At 40.3% G+C, this 22,051-nt stretch overlaps 1 protein-coding gene across 8 annotated transcripts in view; it reads right to left on the bottom strand.

Moving 5' to 3' along the window:
* COBL (cordon-bleu WH2 repeat protein) overlaps positions 1-22,051 on the bottom strand; it is a 300,338-nt gene that overhangs the window by 163,937 nt on the left and 114,350 nt on the right. For all 8 annotated transcript variants that reach the window (XM_025380655.1, XM_025380657.1, XM_025380656.1 and 5 more), the window contains exons 3-5: positions 14,842-15,052; positions 12,341-12,569; positions 5,763-5,860 (exon numbers count right to left, since the gene is read on the bottom strand). In XM_025380655.1, the coding sequence (XP_025236440.1) occupies positions 5,763-5,860; positions 12,341-12,569; positions 14,842-15,052 (538 nt within the window). The remainder of the gene's footprint in view (positions 1-5,762; positions 5,861-12,340; positions 12,570-14,841; positions 15,053-22,051) is intronic.

The raw sequence follows: 22,051 nt of genomic DNA, 5'->3' as shown, positions 1-22,051 counted from the left end.
AGATAAAACTAAATGGGTATAGGAAGTTAGAAAAAAATGAAAAATATTGTAAAAGGTTATAAAAGATTTATAGAAACTTATCTGTGCGGTTAAAGCTGAATGAGGTTGGATGGATTTGTTTATAAGGTTTTATTAAAATTAGGCTTATTATTAAAAATACATTAATACAAAGGTAAAACTTGGTTTTCTCTTTTGAACAAGGTTTTCATAAAGTATTGATAAAAAATAATAAAGGTTTTTATTTACCTTTTGAGTAAGCTGCAATAAAAAAAGAGGACAAAGGAAGACCCATTCACCATGTCTTTATTAGGTCTGAAAATTGAGCCTCCTCTTTTTTTTTTTCTTTTTGAGACAGGCTCACTCTGTTGCCCAGGCTGGAGTGCAATGGTGCCATCTTGGCTCACTGCAACCTCTGCCTCCTGGGTTCAAGCAATTCTCCTGCCTCCGTTTCCCGAGTAGCTGGGATTACAGGTGCCTGCCACCATGCTCAGCTAATTTTTGTATCTTTAGTAGAGACGGGGTTTCTCCATGCTGGTCAGGCTGGTCTCCAACTCCCGACTTCAGGCGATCCACCCGCCTCGGCCTCCCAAAGTGCTGGGACTACAGGCGTGATCCACTGCGCCCGGCCAAGCCTCCTCTTAATCAAAGAGTAAATATTTTTGCTTTTTGAAATCTTTGGAAAAAATCACTTTGACTAAATGAATATTATTTTACTGTGATCCCATTTTGAAATCAAGTGTTTCAAGCCTTTGACATTTGACAAACTTCCTAAAATGAAACTTCAAATTCTAATTGAGTCTTTTTCACACTGAAGTAACTTTCGGAGATTAGGGCTCCTGGAAATCCAAACAGGGACCCTGGAACTCCAAGAGAGGCATATTACACATATTTGGTACATGAAAATCATACTGGACGCATTGTTACATAAGAGATGGTGTGGTATTTAACTTTCTGTTTTGTTTTGTTTGGTTGGCTTTTTTGGAGACAGAGTCTTACTCCAGGCTGGAGTGCAGTGGCACAATCTTGGCTCACTGCAACCTTTGCCTCCCAGGTTCAAGCAATTTTTGTATTTTAGTAGAGATGGGGTTTCACCATGTTGGCCAGACTGGTCTCAAACTCCTGACCTCAGGTGATCCACCTGCCTCGGGCTCCCAAAGTGCTGGAAATACAGGCGTGACCCACCGTGCCCAGCCAAGAGATGGTGTTTAACTTTCTTCAGGTTATTTTTATATGAATATGCTACTAATATGCATTCTATAATTGTAAAAGATATCGAAAAATTTGATGTATCTTGACATAAGCAGTAAATTGCTTTATTCTGATGCTCTCTTTTCCTAAAACTTCTTTGTAAATGCCAAAGCACTGTATCTTCAAGTAACCTTATGGAGAAGATCACAACAAGCACTCTGAATACAAGTTTCTGATAATTTTGGAGATCATGTTATTGAACAAGACAAAAAAAAAATCCAGTAATCTAATTTAAAACCTGATGAGTTCATAAAGATTGCTAACCCAACTTCAAGCAGAATAAAAATTAAGTACATGGCACTGAAGTGACAGAGCACTGAAATAATTTTTGTGACTTCTTTTTGTTTGAAACACAGTAGGTTCTTTTCATGTTTTGTTTTTTAGCATCAAGAAAACTTTTCTTTTTGAGCTATTTATAGCTTATAGCAACTGGGTAAAGTATACTATTGTGGGCAAACTGAGACATTTATCTTTCATTCTTCCTGATTTCTCCAACATTCAGAAACTATTTGTATTTTCATTTTATGGCAACATACTTACTTGCATAAGTTCAATAGGATCTGTTTTCTTTTGTAACAGGACACGTTGAAAGCACTGGTTATTTTACCAAGGCTTCGACTGGAATGACAGATTTTCAGATATGACCAGACTGGTTTGAAGGGCTGAAGTTGACTTTATAGCCAGTGGACTTGGCAAATGGCTGGCCTGGTTCCTTGTCAACATAGTTCCCTTACAAGGTTGCTGACCTTGCAGTAAGTAAAAGCATGTCACTTTCTGCAAGGCCCAGTAATCTCAAGATATTCTGAGATCTCGAGAAGAAAGAAATTCACCCAATTCATACAGGTATTACCAGCACAGTTAGGTGGTGAATCCTTAACTTGGCTTCCTAGCCACAAGAGGCTTTTAAAAGTCTAATCTGAGATTCCTTTTCAAAAAGTTCCAGCAAAGCCAACTAAAATGAGTCATTATGGCCACTCTTCTTGCTGCATCTTATGCAAATAATCATGCCAAGTATAATAAGTGTAAAACTTATTTTACAAATAAACTGATTCTACTATGATTTATCTTTGGTAAAACTGGAGGAACTGGAGAGAGAAAAATTATTTTTCAATACCCCACCTGTTATTCAGTTCTAGCACAGACTATTGTTTTTGTGATATTATTATTTGCCTACAATTTGGACTGAATCCTGAATTATCTCCTGGCTACAAGTCTCTAAAGAAGAAGCAGGATTTAAAGTTCTGCCTGACATTTTTAGTTGTTCCCTAATGGAATTCAGGTTTGTTTGATCTGGCATATAAATTATCTTTCGGACTATAATCCAATCCTGTGTGCATTATGCTTCTGCTGTTCAGATTATTAATGCTATATATCTCTTGTGGTTTTATTTCTTCTGAGAAAACTAAAATGGCATTCCGAAGACTAGAGATGATTCAACAAGCAACAGCAGCTAATAAATTACTGACGCGACTGAGGTTTCATTCTTGTCACTCTGTAATGCCATCCTAATTTGGCTTTTGGGTTCTCTTAAAATTCCTCACTAAAACATCTTTTCTTTCCTCCCTAACACGTGACAGGGCTATCTGAGAACGACCCTTCCCAGTGACAAGGAACCCCTTGACACTCAGCCTTTAATCATCAATGCTTTCAAGAAGAAATATTTTGTATCAAAAGGGGGAAATGAAGAAATAAATATACTTTTTATCTACAGAATGTGAGCCCCTTTTAATTATCAGGCCCAGGGAGGCATTGAAATGCAGTGGTGGTCATGTCCCACACCCTACTTGAGCTAAATAATTACCTCTTAAAGCCAATTGCTACTTGAGTTCTAACACTGAGTGAATTTTATGCCAAGTAGCTATAAAATGCCATACACTGGACACCATAAGTCATCTGCCACAGTTCAGGAGTGTATAGTCAATCACCAATCAGCGTTACTTCTGTAAACTAGTGAGAATCCTTGTCAAACAACTTTGTGTCAGCCACACCTTCTTCCTTTTTGCCCTAAAAAACCTTCTTGTAACTATGGCTGAATGCAGCATTCCCCAAGGAAAACGAAGTGTGTACCAGGCTACAGTCCTCAACCTTGGCCCAGATAAACTATCCATATTAATTTTGAGTCAGTTTCTTTCTTTAGGTTGACAATGGTGAAAAACAGAAAGCCCCTTGCAATCCACAGATGGGACTGGATCACTGACTGGGCTTTCACTGCTGTGTTGACAATGATGAAAAACAAAGTCCCTTGTAATCCACAGACGGGACTGGATCACTGACTGGGCCTTCACTGTTGTGTCGACAATGGTGAAAAACAAAGTCCCTTGCAATCCATCGATGGGACTGAATCACTGACTGGGACTCCACTGCTGTGTCGACAGTTGTGGTGTCTCCCCACCCCCTGAACTATCAGAAGCTGAGTCACAGTCTCCACGTCTCCAGCTTTTTAGGTGACTTTATTTTGCTAAAAACGAAAGTCTTTCTAGATCTTTCACTTGGTTTTTCTGGCCGTTTCATCTTTTACAAGGAAGAAGACACAAAGAGAACAACTACTTGAGGTCTAAGGGTGAGGAATGAGGAATGGTGGATTTTACTGTGAATTGGTGTCGTCAGGATCAAGGAGGTCAAGGGTGAACATGGTCTCAACCAACTTATCTCAAAAATGTCAGGAACAAAAGCAACAAAACAACATTCATAGAGTGAGCAAAAACTTAAACAAAAAATTCTGATTCTCTTTTTTTTTTTTTGAGACAGAGTCTTGCTCTGTCGCCCAGGCTGGAGTATGGTGGCATGATTTCAGCTCACTGCAACCTCTGCCTCCTGGGTTCAAGCGATTCTCCTGCCTCAATCTCTTGAGTAGCTCAGGTTACAGGCACCTGCCAGTACGCCTCGCTAATTTTTGTATTTTTAGTAGAGACAGGGTTTCACTGCACTGGCCAGGCTGGTCTTGAACTCCCGACCTGAGGTGACCTGCCCACCTCAGCCTCCCAAAGTGCTGGGATTACATTTGTGAGCCACTGCACCCAGTCACAAAATTCTAATTCTGTAATTTCAAATAATTCTAATAGGAAAGGAAGTCGGGAGAGTAGGGCGGAAGAGAAGAGGAGAGGAAGGGATAGTTGGAGAGAGCGAGGGGATAGAAAATGTCAGGGATCCAAAGGTCTTACATAGACATGCATGGAATACAGATTTTCAAAGGACATGCAGAAACATGGGGAAAAGCACAATCTCTTAAGTATAAGAGAATCACAAAACCATTACCGAAGCTTCAGCAGAGGTGAAGAAAAAATAATCTGAGGTTTGTGAAAAACTCTTAAAGACAGAAAGTCTCTGCCAGTTCAGCTGAGCTCCACTGGAACTTCTGTTCTCATCTGGCTCTCATTCTCCTCTTCCCTTCCCAAACACCACAGGGCTACAGGGACGTGCTGGCTCTGCACGCAGACACATCTGTGTCTAAGCCTGGGACACTAAGAAGGTTACTTTATTTCTCTGAGCTCTGGTATCGATACCAGCAAACCTGTGAAACACAATTTTAACAGCAGAGGCTGCACCACAGGCCACTGAAGGGCAGGAAATCGGGTGTCCAGCCTTGGGCTACATGCACCTATCTGCACCACGGCACTGAGAAGGTCTGAACACAAACTTGAGTCCCCAGTCTTCACATCTCTTCTACAAATATACAGATGGAGCACGCTTCCAAACTGAGCTAGTGGAATTAACACTTAACATTCACTGGAACAGTTTTGTCTTTTTTAGTCTCATTTATTAGTAAGGATAAAATACTAGATATTAGTAAAATATACTTGTGAAACAAATATAAATAGGGATAATGAGCATTTTCTTTTCTTGGTAATCAGAAGGCATTTATGGGTTTGATAATCTTATAATTAATTATAAAAATCTTCATTTTTATTCTGGGTACTATGACTTAATTACTCTATTGTGTCCAAAATATGACTTTGAGATGTGTTTCATAAACACCAACAAGATCAATAAAATTAATTTATCACATGGTATATTCCCAGATCATATCAGGAGTACCAAAGAACAACTAAAAATTACTAGCAAGAAGACAAGTTCAATGACTGATACTCTTCTCTGCCACAAGGCATAAGCTACAGTTCACTGATAGCAATATTGACTGTTTACACTTAATTATAACATCCATTCACTCATTCATTAATCTCAACAAGATTTCCTGAGTTTCAGCCACAGGCAGAGGTCTGCGGATGCACCAGAACACCCGCAGGCAGAAGGGCTCATGGCCCTGGTCATCAGGAGCCTACAGGCTTCCTGTCTCCCAGTGAATAAAACACCATCACCCAAGACGACTCCTTTTGGGATCAAGTGTGGAAGCACAGCCCGTCATTCCAGTGCATGCTAATAAGCTGTTTTACCTGAAGGAATTAGTATTCCTAAATAGAATTATTTAGAGAAGTTCCAGGACAGGTTGAATGCATATATCTCAAGAGACTATTTTTTTACACGATACAAAATCATATGTGTATTTAATCCATTACCTTACTATTGCTTCTTTTATTAACTTTGAAAAATCCCAGAAATTTTTTCTTCTCTTTATCTGTCTCATCATTGCCAAGTGATGATTTCCTAAAGGTTTCTGGAAAAAAAAAGCACTAAGTTATTTTTCAGAATCTGAAACAAGAGATTAAATACTTCACTTTAAAAATCTTAATAAATGAATCCTCTACTCTTAAACTTTTAGTTCTTGTAAAAGAGGGAAAACCATCAACTATTTCTTTCAAAGCTGTCCTCAAGGCCTCATGCCCATTTGGGAAATCACTACAGGTTCTTACACAGTCTTTTAGAGATGATGAAGGCATTTTCTCTGGGTATGGTTGTGCCCTTTTGGAGAATGACAAAATTAATAAAGTTCTAGGGCAGAGCTGTCCAATAGAAAGCTAAACCAGACCACATATGTAATTTTACATTTTCTAGTAGCTACATTAAAAAGAACCAAGTAAAATTAATTGTAATAATTTCATTTAATCCAATATATCTAAAATATTATCATTCTATCATGTAGTCAATATAAAAAGTATTGATGAGATATTTTACATTGGTTTTGGTGCTAAGTCTTCAAAATCCAGCAGGTCTTTAGGCTCACAGCACATCTCAGTATGGACTGGGCACATGCAAGAGCCACATGAGGCCTGTGGCTGCCAAATCAGCACAGCTCTAAGACTGTGACATCAGTGCAATACACCTGCTTTAAGAATTATGAGTGAGGTACAAACTTTTAACTAAATCAGCAGCCTTCCTGCTCATTTCCAGAAAATGGAGTAACAGTATGGGCTCCCCAGGTGGTATTTGAAACAACCACATCAAATCTCCCAGGAACCACATTTCCAGATTTTCCTTCTACTGCATCCAGAATGTTTTCCTTTCAAATTACATTCTCTAGGGAGGGCAACTGTTTTCTTCTTCCTTTTTTCTGAAGCTCGAAATCCTCAACCCCTCTTGAATTTTTGTTCATCAGGATTCTAGAGCCAAGTTGGACACTTCCAAATTCCAGACAAGCACACTGGAGCCCAGATGTGCCTGCCAGCTGACAAGACAGCCACGGGTCGTGGTTCCCAAAGTGAGACAGAACCTGCAGCATCAGCATCGCTGGGAACTTGTGAGAGATAAGAATCCTTGGGCCCACTCCAGACCCCCAGAACAAGAAGCCCTGGGTGCAGGGCCTAGCACTACACAGTCAAACTAGCCCCTAAGGAGGCTTAAGCTGAGGGTCTGGAGAACACACTTGGGGGAGTGCTGCTGAGAGATTAAGAGTGCACATGTGTGAGGCACACTTGGGAAAACCACCTAGCTTCTCCAAGTCTCAGCAGCTTCATGTGCAGGTTGAGGGCGAGTGCGCTAAGCGCACATGGTGGCACTCACACAGCTCAGCACACTGCTCACTAGTATCATGTATTTATTTGCGCAGGAAAGGCCTTTGTCATTACTTCATTCTATTCTTCTCTGCCAGGGCATATAGATATGACAAGAGGAAGGAAAGTGGAGGTGTTCCTGGAGGACAGAAAAATGATTTTTCCCATATCACTGCCAACTGCTCTAGACAAGAGCAAGAGCACTAGACCACTGGTGGACTGGGATTTTACATATTCTGCCATCAGACTATTAATGCAAATAAGGTAACCCTCAATTAACTTCTTGATCTGCTAATATATGATTTCACATTTGAGTTAGAGAACACACACAGCAGTCAGTGCATTAATAACATAGGCGTGAACACTGATAGTGTCCACACAGCAAAGCAAAAACCCAGCACACGCACTCCTGAAATCACTCTGTAGGAGCACAGGTGCATGTCCTAGCCACCAGGGCAGGGCCAGGACACTCAGTTACATGCAGGAGGCTCCAGCGGAGGCACCAAGCAGGCTCCACATCGCACAGTACCCAAACCAGAGGGCCCGCTGCAACATGGTGCAGCAGCACCAACGCATGTGTGCAAACGTGCTGCAAAGTTAGTTGCAGCAAGCCCTCTATTAGCTACAGAGCTATAAAGAGGAAAACAGAGCACACAGTTAAGACTACATCTAAACTATTATATGCTTTAATATGTATGTTTATAATCAAGGATGTTTCTAGAATTGAGTGGTATGTGACATGGACCAACGGATGCTCGCGAACTGACGATGGGGTTACATTGTCAGTTCACGATGGCTTTATCCAGATGTGACCCCATCGTAAGTCCAGGAGCATACTGAATGCATAGCACTTTCGCACCATGGTAAAGTTGAAAAATCGTAAGTGGAGAAACTGTCAATGTTAAAACAGGTGGCATCATAGTCTCCTACTGATAATCGAGAAGTAGAACATGTTCCTGGTACACAAGCTGTATTACACTGACCACAGAAAGGACAGACTGCAACGAAATCTAGCCTGTTGTTTCTCTTCTTGAATGACACAGTGGCTGATCATCACCCCTAAGGACTGAGGTCGGTTCCTTGACAAAGGGTCCAGGACAGCCCTGGCACCAGAACTGCCCCTCAACAGTAGTGACGCTTTTCTCATGCAGCTACAGCCCGCGGCTGTCTAGAGGCACCAGGGGCCTGAGACTCACAATGCTGAGCTGGGCCTAACGCAGATGGTCTATTTTTAGAGGTGAGGCTTTGGTCTCAGTCACTGACTGATAGGGGTCTCCTATGAGGCCTCTGAGGCTTGGCAGACACTGAAGAAGAATTGGTTTGGGAGAAAAGTGGAACTCAGTGTTGCCATCAGCCAAAATGTCCAGAGGCTGCCTGGCTATAAAGCAGAGCAACAATGAACAACTGATGCGTAGCCAGCCCTCGAACATATGCAAGTGAGCTCTAGAACCCACGGTGCCTATAGTGTGATAAGCTGAGGGTGGCATTTATTTTGTTTGAATTTACTCTAATTTACAAGTAATTAAATATTAAGAAAAATCTGGACTCACACACTGAATCTGCAAGAAAGTTTTACTTTCTGAAGCATTACAATGATTTGAAAAATGTTAAAGATGAATTACAGAGGGGCAGAGAAGGATGAAGGATGAAGGACCCTTAAAGACCAACAAGTCCAAACCACTCACTTGTCTAGAGGAGGAGACTCAGTGACCAGGACAAGGCCAGTAAGCAGTAAATGGAAGGAGGGGACCAGGTCAACATCTGCAAATGTACAATGGGCATTCTATATATGCATATGCATATGTGTATATGATTAAGTATATATATATACACACACACACACACAATGTATCTCTGTATCTGTCTATATATACATATAAACATCTCTTTCTGCATAGAAATATCTTTCTGTACAGAAATATCTCTATGAGAGAAACTTTTACATAGATGTCGGAATAAATGTAAAATATGGACTAATCATTTGCATACTTGTCTATGACAGAAAAGGTTAAATTTTAAAATCCATACTGTCCCAAATTCTGTAGCATGCAGGACGGCCTTCAGGGGCAGGTAAGCACGGGCAGGCAGAGGTGAAAAGGAAACGGTGCCTTTCCTGTGTGCACCACTTCTGCTCTGTCTTGAATTACTGGGCAACAGAATTTGTTTTCTGTGACTGCCTCCCTCATTCCTCACCAGTTAGATGAGAAATTCTCATAAGAAGCATTTTCTCATCACAGCAAATTCTCTCTCGGCAAATTCTCATAAGAAGCATTCTTCTCTGAACCAACCAGGTAATCAAGAAACCAAACCAAAATCTCATGTCGGCCTGGCATGCACCTCCAGAAGGGCCCCAAGCCAAACTTCCATTCCTTGGAGCCTGGCACAAAAACATCACCTCCGTGCAGCTCTGACCCTAGAGCCATGCAAAGTGCAGCCTCACAGGGGGAGCAGGAAGCCCCAGGTTCACTGTACCTTGACAGCTCAGGGAAGGCTCGGACTGAGTTTTGGTCAGACGAACTGGAAAAGGCAGGTAATGAGAGAGTGAGGTCCAGCTTCAAGATGTGTGGGAGCCCCCGAGCCAGGCCTTGGCTCTCACAAGGCTCAGAGGGGGCTGTCCTGCTGCAGCAGTGAGAAGGCCTCCTGCTGGGTCAGCTTGCCTCTCGGGGCTGGCCCTCTCGGGGCTGCAGCTACACAGCCTGCTAAGCGCCTCTGTGGACGCAGGTGGCAGCAGAGCCCTTGGCTTTTTCAAGATGCCCCCACCAGGGATTCCAGGGGAGGGCGGGCCTCTGCCTAGCAATGCCTTGCCTCCAGCCAGCTGCCCTTCTGTTCTCCAGCAGTGGTAGGGCTCAGGAGTGGATGCCTTTCTCCTCCAAGTGAATACCAAGAGGAGTGAAAGCAAGGGTTCCTCCAGCAGCACCCAGCAGGCCTGCCCAGGGCAGTTGTAGGGGAAAAAGGGAGCCTCGGGGATGGTCTCTGGACAAGTGTCTTTTCAAATATTTGACAGTGAGCAGGAGGCAGGCACTTGGCAGGGATGGTAATCAAATGTCACAGTTGGCATGGCACAGGCATGGTCCAGATGAGAGGGGTGCTGGCCACAGGGCTGGAGCACAGTCCCCATGGTGGGGAAGCTTGTGGTGCCTTGGGGGTGGGGTGGAAAGGGCCAAAATGTCCAAGGCAGTAGAGAGGGGAACTTGGGGGTTTGGAAGCAGCTAGTTCCCACCAAGGGCAGAAGTGCTTCAAAATCTGAACGGCCAAGCTGACTGCACCAGTATGTTCTGCTCTGCCCCGTATGAGGATCAGAAGAAATGCTCTGGGCCCCTGATCACATGAACACTTCAGTTCCTGCATTTCCAATGACCATAGGCTAGATTGGGTCCTCTCCTTCACAGACAGGCAGGTTTTATATGACTTCTCCCAAGTGCCAGGTTCAAGATCTACCTTTCAAGATACAGTCAAGTGGTGGCATGTAACAGAAACACTTGTAAGCCTTTTTATTACAGACACTTGAATGTGGAACAGTTTTCCTTTCATTTTTCTTTTTATCTTAACAAATGGAAGCTGTTTCCAAAGAGTCATGTAAAGCAAATTTCAATAGCGCTGATATACTCAGTGCCACCAGGCCTGTGCAGCGATGCTGAGAGTATTTCTGTCTGTGTTTTAAAAAGACACTGGATAAAACACAAGATGCATTATTCTCAAATGTCAAAGTACGTTTTTTGAAGGAATAAATAGTCCATGTATCTTACACTCAATTGAGCCAAAACCCTCTCTTGAATGTCAAATCAGATCTAGATGCCAGATACCCAGGAAGACAAGGGCTGAGTTGGCGGGGAGAGGGCAGACTGGACAGAGATTCCACTATGATCATGGATTTCACAAAAAGGCTGAGGCAGGAGAATCACTTGAACCTGGGAGATGGAGGTTGCAGTGAGCCAATATCGCACCATTGCACTCCAGCCTGGGGTATAAAAGTGAAACTCCATCTCAAAAAAAAAAAAAAAAAAAATACATTTTTGTTGGAAAAAAATAGAAAAAAATCCATAGAAAAACAGGAAAAACTTGAATATGTATATATTTTTAAAACTCAACCTATTCAATATTTGTGGAATAATGAAACAGAGACAAGAGATATCAAATGAGGCTCATTAGGAGAGAAACTTTTACAAAGTCCATTTTGATCATTCTAAGGTCAATGAATATAACATTTCCTGTGGTCTGACAGTAGTTAAAATATGCAGTTAGCACTCTATATCAATCAGAAACATGTGCTTACACAACATATCAGTTTCTGCACCAGCAAGGCCTCTGGGTTGCCACTCTCACCAGTGGCTCTAACAGTGGCCTCATACAAAGAGCCAGATTCACACGATGAGCAGGATGACACTGGCAACACAGTAAGGAGGCCTAAGGTGGCCCTAAAGTTATCTTCAGGAATGGATCTCATGCACTGTAACTGTTCAGTTTTAGAGAACAGCTAAATGCATTTCTGCCACTGGTTTTAGATATGAGCAATGTTTGAAACCTGGGAATAGCAGCTAATGGCAACTGAAAAAGAAAATCAAGATAATTTTTTTTTTTTTTTTTAAGAGACAGGGTCTCACTCTGTTGCCTAGGCTGAGGGCAATCGTGTGATAATAGCTCAGTGCAGCTTCAACCTCCTCGATTCAAGCAATCCTCCAGCCTCAGCCTCTCAAGTAGATAGGACTACAGGAATGGGGATGCACCACCGCGTCTGGCTAAGTTTAAAATTTTTTGTAGACATGGGGTCTCACTATTTTGTCCAGGCTGGTCTTGAACTCCTGAGCTCCAGTCATCCTCCTGCCTCAGCCTCTCAAAGTGCCAGGATTACAAGTGTGAGCCACCAACCCACAATAAAGTATTATAGATGGTTTGGAGTAGTTACTTCAGAGCATAAGCTCTCACCTCGCCTCACCTTTTCCCCTTTTACTTATGTCATGGAAGTTTGCAGGGAGACAAAGGATAAAGGACATGTTCAGGGCTGGGAGAAAGGAGGCACAGTTCAATCCAGAGGAAGGAAAACAGGCCAAATTTCTTTTTTGCCTACTTCAACTTGACTTGCCTGGAACTTCATGTACCCATCTCTCCGTGGCGCTGCCGAGAGTGCTGAGGAGAGCCAACAGGGGACATTTGCAAGCCGCGCATCTATGTGATTATGGGCATGTGCATAAGACGCAGCGGGGCCTCACCTCTTCTGTTGTCCCATGCGTAGAGCTCCTTTATCCCGAGCTCATTCAGGGACTTGGACAGCTCCAACTCCTCTCCGGCAACGTTGTCCCTGAGGAGAACCACATGCTCTGGGCTGACCTCACACTTTGCACAAATGACTGGGAGAATATTCTGGAGAGGAACCTCAGGGCTCACACGCACAACAGCTTTTTGTGTCCGCAGGTAATTCACGACCAAACGCACAGATTTCTGGAAGAACACACAGGCAAAAAGAATTTGGTAAGACATCCTCCTACAAGGCTTCAACTCCTGTGTCAGTTTGACAGTTGGGTGGGACAGGATTGTGTGTAGCCTGAATCTTTCTTCCACAAATTGAGTGAGTCATGGGGGAAAATGGCATAATGAATATTGAAAAACAAATGTCTAGAATAATAAATTTGGTTCACTTACTAGTGAACAAGCTGCTAACAACACAGCGAAATAAACATCAGGGAGGACTCTACATTTAAAATCCAACACATAAACTTTACTGTCTTCCAAGGGTTCTGGCCAGATGTAAACACATGGCACTTATATGTATTTTCTAAAGAAAATAGTTTGGAAGTAGTATGAATAATTTAAAGAAAAACCCCCCAAAAACATGACGTCAAACTTTTAAGGAGTCAAAATATCCACATAAATATAGGAACACCTATATACGTACATAGATGTATATATAAGTATATATGTAGTGTACATATGTACTATAGACAGACATATATGAAACATATACGGTGTGTACACAGACTTACATGTATTTATGTATACATACTACACACATGTATTTAAAACTAGAAATATATTTTATTTAAAAAAATACCAGGCGTATAATAGGAAGAAAAACACTCAATTGACTAATACTAATTCTAAATGACTGCAGATAAAGTGGTAGTCATTTTTCTTCCACTTTTACTGATCATTTTTCTTGCGCTTTTACTGATCATCTTAATTGTGCCAAGACACCGCAGAGCTGGACACAGTAAATATAGATTGAACAACAGAGCAGCAAAGGAAGGCCTCACGCTCTCTTCCAGCCTGTGTACCAGGGCCCAGCGGCTGGGATAATGACGAATTTTGGGAGACAATATGGAACCTACTGCTCCTTTACTGGTCCTCTCCTACCCTAACAAGTGGGATCATGCATACGCCTGGGCTTACCTGCCCTGAGAAGCAGGAAGTCAAGGGAAGACGCAGGGTATATACAGAGATGCTCTGCCTCAAACACTGTTTACTTGAAGAATAAGGGGAAATCTCTGGTCAGAGTGTTCTAGAGCAACAATGAGAATGCACTAACCAATCAATCCTAGAAATTAATAGGAGACTAATGTTGGCTGCACTGCCATTTTTAAAAGCAGGAAAATTTAGAAGATCTGCTAAGAATCTGAAAGTAACATTGCTTTTAATTTGAGCTAAAAGATTAGTATCAAAGACTTATTTAAAAGTACAATAAGGCTGGGTATGGTGGCTCAGGCCTGTAATCCCAGCACTTTGAGAGGCTGAGGCAGGTGGATCACCTGAGGTCAGGAGTTCAAGACCAGACTGGCCAACATGGTGAAACCCTGTCTCTACTAAATACACAAATTAGCCGGGCGTGGTGGCATGCAACTGTAGTCCCAGTTACTCCGGAGACTGAGGCAGGAGAACTGCTTGAACCTAGGAGGCAGAGGTAGCAATGAGCCAAGATCACACCACTGCACTCCAGCCTGGGCAACAAGAGTGAAGGTCCATCTCAAAACAACAACAAAAACAATAAAAGTATATAATAAGCCACCAGAATTAATTTTAATTAATAAAAGCCTGGAATACAGCTATGTATATAAGATATTCTCCAAATGCAATGAATAAATATTTCTGACATCATTTTTTCAAAAAAAAATTTTTCCCTTTTTATTCTCTTCTTCTGGGAAGATGTTTAAATCCTCTACAGATGCCAACTGCTTCCTGAGTCAGGAATAATTCTAGAACTACACTGTCCAATCAGGTAGCTATTAGCTAGTGGCAATTTAAATTTAAAATTAAAATTAAATTAAAAATTCAGTTTCTCAATCACACCAGCCACATTTCAAGTGTTCAAAAGCTGTATGTGTCAATTAAAATGAAAAAAGAAAAATCTACATGAATAACAATAATAAACATACCAAATTTTTAAAAAGCTGCATGTGGCCAGTGACTATCATATTAGAAAGTACAGAATTAGAGACTATGTCCCTCTTTGAATGAAGGTCTAATGGATAGCTCACTGTAGATCAATTCCTCTTCTATAATATATGAAGGAGCAATGTTACAAAGATGAACACTATTCAATTCTGTAAATTTTGTCTCCTAAAACAAACTGTTTAGTGCCTACCTTTGCCTGGCATGAAAGTAGCAGCCTCAGCCACAAATCTCTGCATTGTATTTAGATAAGAAGAGCCACACTGGCCCCTACTCAGGACCTGCCACACATTCAGACACAGGTATCTCCATGTAGGTACCTACTAACCTCAGGCACCTTAGGGGGACCAGGCTTAACCTTCTCTTCAGGAACTTTTTCTTTCACAAACACAGTATGCACATTCAGGGTCCCAATCAAAGTATTTGGCTTAAAACTCAAAGGCTGTTGGGTTTCTGAAGACCGAATTTCAAGGGCGTGGTGGGATGGATTCAGGTGGTTCTGAAGGCAAAGTTCAACCAGTAGGTCCATCATTGCATGGCTGAAAAAAAGGAAAACAAATCATGATTTTTAGGAATGACGGCACTCTCTCTTTTGCCTGGCTAAATATGGGTAGAACAAATGAACAAGTGGATGAATGAGCAAATTAGATGTGCTTATGAAAAAAGACAACAGCAGCTCATTAATTCCTTCTGCATGGTTGTAGAGCAATATGTTAACATTTTCAGCACTAACAAACAACACTACTGAAAGAGAAAAATCATAATTAATAGCTTGGAAAATCGTTATATTTTTAGTTAAATCCAAGGGTATGCTGAGTTGAATTATCTAAGGTCTGTTAGCACAAATATTTTTCATGCATACAAGAAACTAAATTTTCAGTTATTCATAAATATAATGTATCTTTTTGATTTAACTTTTAAGTTCAGGGGTATATGTGCAGGTTTGTTACATAGCTAAACTTGGGTTTGTTGTATAGATTATTTTATCACCCAGGTATTAATCCTAGTACCCATTAGTTATTTTTTCTGATCTTTTCCCTCCTCCCACCCTCCAACCTCTGAGAGACCCCAGTGTTTATTGTTGTTCCCCTCTATGTGTCCACGTGTTCTCATCATTTAGCTTCCACCTATAAGTGAGAACATGCAGTATTTGGTTCTCTGCTGCTTCATTAGTTTGCTAAGGATAATGACCTCTAGCTCCATCCATGTTTCTACAAAGGACATGATCCTGTTTTTTTTTTTAATGGATGCATAGTAGTCCATGGTGTATCTGTACTACATTTTCTTTATCCAACATACTATTGATGGGCCTCTACGTTGATTCCATGTCTTTGCTATTGTAAATAGTGCTGCAATGAACGTACATGTGCATATGACAGAATGATTTCTATTCCTTTGGGTATATACTTAGTAATGGGATTGCTGGGTTGAATGGTAGTTCTGTTTTTAGGTCTTGGAGGAATTGCCACCCTGTCTTCCACAATGGTTGAACTAATTTACAATTCTACCTTATATACCAACAGTGTATAAGTGTTCCTTTTTCTCTGCAACCTTACCAGCATCTGTTGTTTTTTGACTTTTTCATAGTAGCCCTTCTGACTGGTGTGAGATGGTATTTCATTGTGGTTTTGATTTGCATTTCTCTAATGATCAGTGACGTTGAGCTTTTTTTCATGTTTGTTGGCCTCATGTATGTCTTCTTTTGAAAAGTGGCTGTTCATGTCCTTTGCCCACTTCTTAATGGGGTTTGTTTTTTTTCTTGTAAATTTGTTTAAGTTCCTTTTAGATGCTGGATATTAGACCTTTGTCAGATGCATAGCTGGAAAATATTTTCTCCTATTTTGTAGGTTATCTGTTTACTCTGTTATAGTTTCTTTTGCTGTGCAGAAGCTCTGTAGTTTAATTAGATTCTATTTGTCAAGTTTTGCTTTTGTTGCAATTGGTTTTGGAGTCTTCGTCATAAAATCTTTGACTGTTCTATGTCCAGAATGGTATTGCCTTGGTTGTCTTCCAAGGTTTTTATAGTTTAGGTTTTAAATTTAATTCTTTAATCCATCTTGAGTTATCTTTTGTACATGGTGTACGGAAGGGGTCTAGTTTCAATCTTCTGCACATGGCTAGTCAGTTTTCCCATCACCATTTACTGAATAGGGAATTCTTTCCCCATTGCTTGTTTTTGTCAGCTTCATCAAAGATCAGATAGTTTCAGGTGTGTGATCTTATTTTTGGGTTCTCCATTCTGTTCCATTGCCTTATGTGTCTGTTTTTATACCAGTAGCATGCTGTTTTGGTTACTGTAGCCCTATAGTATAGTTTTAAGTCAAGTAGCATGATGCCTCCAGCTTTGTTCTTTTGCTTAGGATTGCCTTGGCTATTTGGGTTTATTTTTTGGTTCTTTGTGAATTTTAAAATAGTTTTTTCTAGTTCTGTGAAGAATGTCATTGCTAGTTTAATTGGCACAGCATATATATTGATCCTTCCTTTCCATCCGTTTGCATCATCTCTGATTTCTTTGAGCAGTGTTTTGTAGTTCTCCTTGTAGAGATCTTTCACCTTGCTGGTTACCTTCATTCCTAGGTATTTTATAATTTTTTTGTGGCAATTGCGAATGAGACTGCATTCCTGATTTGGCTCTCAGCTTAACTGTGTTGGTGTATAGGAATGCTAGGGATTTTTGTACATCAATTTTGTATCCTGAGACTTTGCTGAAATTGTTTATCAGCTTAAGAAGATTTAGGGCCAAGACTATGGGGTGTTCTATATACAGGATCATGTCCTCTGCAAATGGAGATAGTTTGGACTTCCTCTCTTCCGGTCTGGATGCCCTTTATTTCTTTCTTTTGCCTGATTGTCCTGGCCAGAATTTCCAGTACTATGTTGAATAGGAGTGGTGAGAGGGGGCATCCTTGTCTTATGCTGGTTTTCAAGGGAAATGCTTCCAGCTTTTGCCCATTCAGTATGATCTTGGCTGTGGGTTTGTCATATATGGCTCTTGTTATTATTTTGAGGTATATTCCTTCAACACCTAGTTTATTCAGAGGTTTTAACATGAAAGGAGGCTGAATTTTTATCAAAAGCCTCTTCTGCATCTTTTGAAATAATCGTGTGGTTTCTGTCTTTTATTCTGTTTACATGATGAAATACATTTATTGATATGAATATGTTGAACCAACCTTGCATCCCAGGGATAAAGCCTACTTGATCGTGGTGGATAAGATTTCTGATGTGCTGCTGGATTCAGTTTGCCAGTATTTTGTTGAGGATTTCTCCACTGATGTTTGTTTATCAAGGATAGTGGCCTGAAGTTTTCTTTTTTGGTGTGGTGTCCCTGTCAGTTTTTGGTATCAGGATGATGTGGGCCTCATAGAATGAGTTAGAGAGGAGTCCTTCATCCTTACTTACTTATTTAGTTCTTCATCCTTACTTACTTATTTAGTCCTTCATCCTTACTTACTTATTCAGCAGTAATAGTACCAGTTCTCCTTTGTATATCTGGTAGAATTCAGCTGTGAATCCATTTGCTCTTGGGCTTTTTCTTTTCTTTTCTTTTTGGTTGGTAGAATATTTATTACTGATTCTATTTCAGAGTTGGTTACTGGTCTGTTCAGAGATTCAACTTCTTCCTGTTTCAGTCTTGGGAGAGTGTGTGTGTATCCAGGAATTTATCCATTTCTTCTAGATTTTCTAGTTTATGTGCACAGAAGTGTTCGTAATATTCTGATGATTATTTGTATTTCTATGGGGTCAGTGGTGACATCCCACTTGCCGTTTCTGATTGTGTTCATGTACATCTTCTCTCTTTTCTTCTTTATTAGCCTAGCTAGCAGTCTATTTTATTAATTAAAAAAAAAAAAAAACAAACAGCTTCAGGATTCATTGATCTTTAGAATAGATTTTTGTGTCTCAATCTCCTTCAGTTCAGCTCTGATTTTGTTATTTCTTGTCTTCTGCTAGCTTTAGTGTTGGTTTTCTCTTGGTTCTCTAGCTCTTTTAATTGTAGTGTTAGGTTGTTAAATTGAGATCTAACTTTTTGATGTAGGCATTTGCTGCTATAAATTTCTCTCTTAAAACTGCCTTAGCTGTGTCCCCAAGATTCTGGTATGTTGTATCTTTGCTCTCAATAGTTTAAAAGAACTTCTTGATTTCCCCCTTCATTTCATTATTTACCCAAAATTAATTCAGGAGCAGATTATTCCATTTCCATGTAATTGTATGGTTTTGAGTGAATTTATTAGTCTTGATTTCTAATTTGATTGCTCTCTGGTCTGAGAGATTGGTTGTTACTATTTAATTTCTTCTGCATTTGCTGAGGAGTCTTTTATTTCTGATTATGTGATCGATTTTGGAATACACGACACATGGCAATGAAAAAATGTATATTCTGTTGTTTTAGGGTGAAAAGTTCTGTAGATGTCTATCAGGTCCATTTGATCCAGTGTTGAGTTCAGGTTCTGAATATCTTTGTTAATTTTTTATCTTTATGGTCTAATGTTGTCAGTGGGATGTTAAAGTCTCTCACTATTAATGTGTGGGAGTCTAAGTTTCTTTGAAGGTCATTAAGAAACTGCTTGATGAGTCTGAGTGCTTCTGTGTTACATGCATATATATTTAAAACAGTTATGTCTTCTTGTTGAATTTAACCCTTTACCATTATGTAATGCCCTTGTCTTTTTTGATGTTTGTTGAATTAAAATCTGTTTTGTCTGAAATTAGTATTATAACTCCTGCTTTCTTCTATTATCCATTTGATTGGTAGATTTTTCTCAATCCCTTTTGTTTTGAGCTTATGTGTGTCACTGCAGGTAAGACAGGTTTCTTGAAGATAGCATACCAATGCTTTCTTGTGTTTTCCATGTGTTTGGTAGATTTTTCTCAGTCCCTTTTGTTTTGAGCTTATGTGTGTCACTGCATGTAAGATAGGTTTCTTGAAGATAGCATACCAATGGGTCTTGGTTCTTCATCCAGCTTGCCACTCTGTGCCTTTTAATTGGGGCATTTAGCTCATCTACATTCAAGGTTAGTATTGATATATGAGGATTTGATCCTGTTATCATGATGTTAGCTGGTTATTTTGCAGACTTGTTTAGTGGTTGCTTTACAGTGTCAGTAGTCTCTGTACTTTAGTGTTAGTAGCTGGTAATGGTGTTTCCTTTCCATATTTGGTACTTCCTTCAGGAGCTCTTGTAAGGCAGGTCTGGAGGTAAGGAATTCCTTCAGCATTTGTTTATTTGAAAAGGATCTTATTTCTCCTTTGCTTATGAAGCTTAGTCTGTGAAGATATGAAATTCTGGGTTGGAATTTCTTTTAAGGATGTTGAATATTGGCCCCCCAAGCTCTTTTGGCTTGTAGGGTTTCTGCTAAGAGGTCCATTTTTTAGTCTGATGGGCTTCCCTTTACAGATGACCTGACTTTTCTCTCTAGCTGCCTTTAACATTTTTTCTTTCATTTTAACTTTGGAGAATCTGATGATTACGTGTCTTAGGAGGGATCTTCTAGTGAAGTGTCTTGTTGGGATTCTCTGCATTTATATCTTTTACATTTTTCTAGCAGAATATTTTTATTTATTTAAAGCTAAACTCTCTTTTCCTATGAATTTCCCAAGAAGTTGGGCACAGGTTTTTTCCCTCTGATCTATTCCTTAGTAAGTAACTTGCATAATTCTTGCAGGACATAATTATGGTTTCCAGATGTTACCAAGTAAATTGAAGACTGGGAACTCATAGGGCACTGGTAAACACACAGGTGCGAGTGACATCAGTAAGACAGTAGAACAGGAGGTCTCTGGCTCATGTACCCCAACAGAAAAAATGACTTGGCAGCCTGCCATGCACAGAAGTTCCTTTGTAAGAGCTTTGGGATCCAGAAAGAAGATTGTGAAACTGTGGTAGAGCCACAGACTAAGGAGGGATACACTGAGAAATGAGGTCCACAGCCTGCTGGCAGGCTCATAGGCTTTGGTACCAGCTGTGGACTGAAAGCATCCCTGTCCTCCTATGAACTCAGCTCCAACCACAAAGAGCTGTGGTGCTTCTAAAAGTCCCATCTTCCACTTCCTGAGAGGGGCCATATCCAACCTATCCCCCGAGTAACATGCTTGCTGACCTCATACCCAACTGCAGATACTGAAGTAGTCATGTGCCCTGGCTCCAGCCCCTCTCGACTGTGGCCTGCTGGTAGACATGTCTATTCATACCCTTGGTGACAGGCTTCCCAAGCTTAGTCCCAACTGCACTCCCTGAAACAGCCATTTTACCTGGCTCCAAACTCAGCTTGACTGAGATACCAGAGGCAAAAACATCAGTCTGGTGAGCTAGGAGTGGATCCTTACCTGCCAAAACCAGTCTGTAAAGACTAGAGGTGTCTGCTCCTTCAAATGCACAGACACACACAAGTTTACATGGATCACAAAGCATAAGGTAAACACAACACCACCAAAGTTAACTAACAAAACCCCAGTAACCAACCCCAGAAAAGTGGAGATCCATAAATTACCTGAAAAGGAATCCAAAATAGCCATCTTAAAGAAGCTCAATGAGCTTCAGGAGAATACAGATCTTAAAACCAAATGAAATTAGGAAATCAATACATGAACAAAATGAGAAATTTAATAATGAAACAGAAGTATTAAGAAGAAACCAAACAGAAATCTTGGAGTTGAAGAATACAATGATTGAACTGAAAAACCCAACAGACAGAGCTTCAACAGAAAACTTGATCATGTAGGAAAAAGAATCAGTAAATTTGAAGCCCAGCCATTTGAAATTAACCAGTTAGAAGGAAAAAAAAAATGAAAAAGTGAAGAAAGCCTATGAAACTTACAGATCACCATCAAAGTGGTGGAAAGCCTATTTAAAGAAATAATGGCAAAAATCTTCCCAACTCTACAGAGGAAAGTTGACATAAAGTCCTAAGATCTTCAAATATATTAAACAAAAAGAGCATTACTCTGAAGCACATTATAGTTTGTCTCAAATATTAGAGGTTTTCAGAAGTAAAAGACAAAGAGACAATTTTGAAAGCAGCAAGAGAAAGGTACCTTGTCACACACAAGGGAAACATCATAAGATTTATCAGCGGAAACCTTGCAGACCAGGAGACAATGGGATGATATAGCAAAGTACTGGAAGAAAAAAATGTCAACCAAGAATACTTTATCCAGAAAAACTATAGTTTAAGGATGAAGGGGAGATAAGTCTTTCCCTGTCAAAACTAGGCACTACTAGACCTGCTGAAGTTAGTTTTTCCAGCTGAAATGAAAAGATGATAAACAGCATCATTAAAGCATATGAAAATATAAATCTCATTGCTAAAGGTAAACACAGAATATTATAATACTGAAATGGTACACACAAATCACTTTAAACACTAGTATATAAATTAGAAGGCAAGTTGTCAGAATAAATATAGCCACATAAATTTACTAATGGAAATACAATACAGAAAAATAAAATCTGACATCAGTTACATAAAGTGTGTGGGGGAGGGGGAAGTAAAGCGTAGAGTGCCTGTATAAGATTGAAGTGAAGTGGATATCAGCT

The sequence above is a fragment of the Theropithecus gelada genome, chromosome 3, assembly GCF_003255815.1.
Source record: "Theropithecus gelada isolate Dixy chromosome 3, Tgel_1.0, whole genome shotgun sequence".
NCBI classification, from domain to species: Eukaryota; Metazoa; Chordata; class Mammalia; order Primates; family Cercopithecidae; genus Theropithecus; species Theropithecus gelada.
Note: the sequence above shows the minus strand (reverse complement) of the source record. Positions and strands in the feature narration are given on the sequence as shown.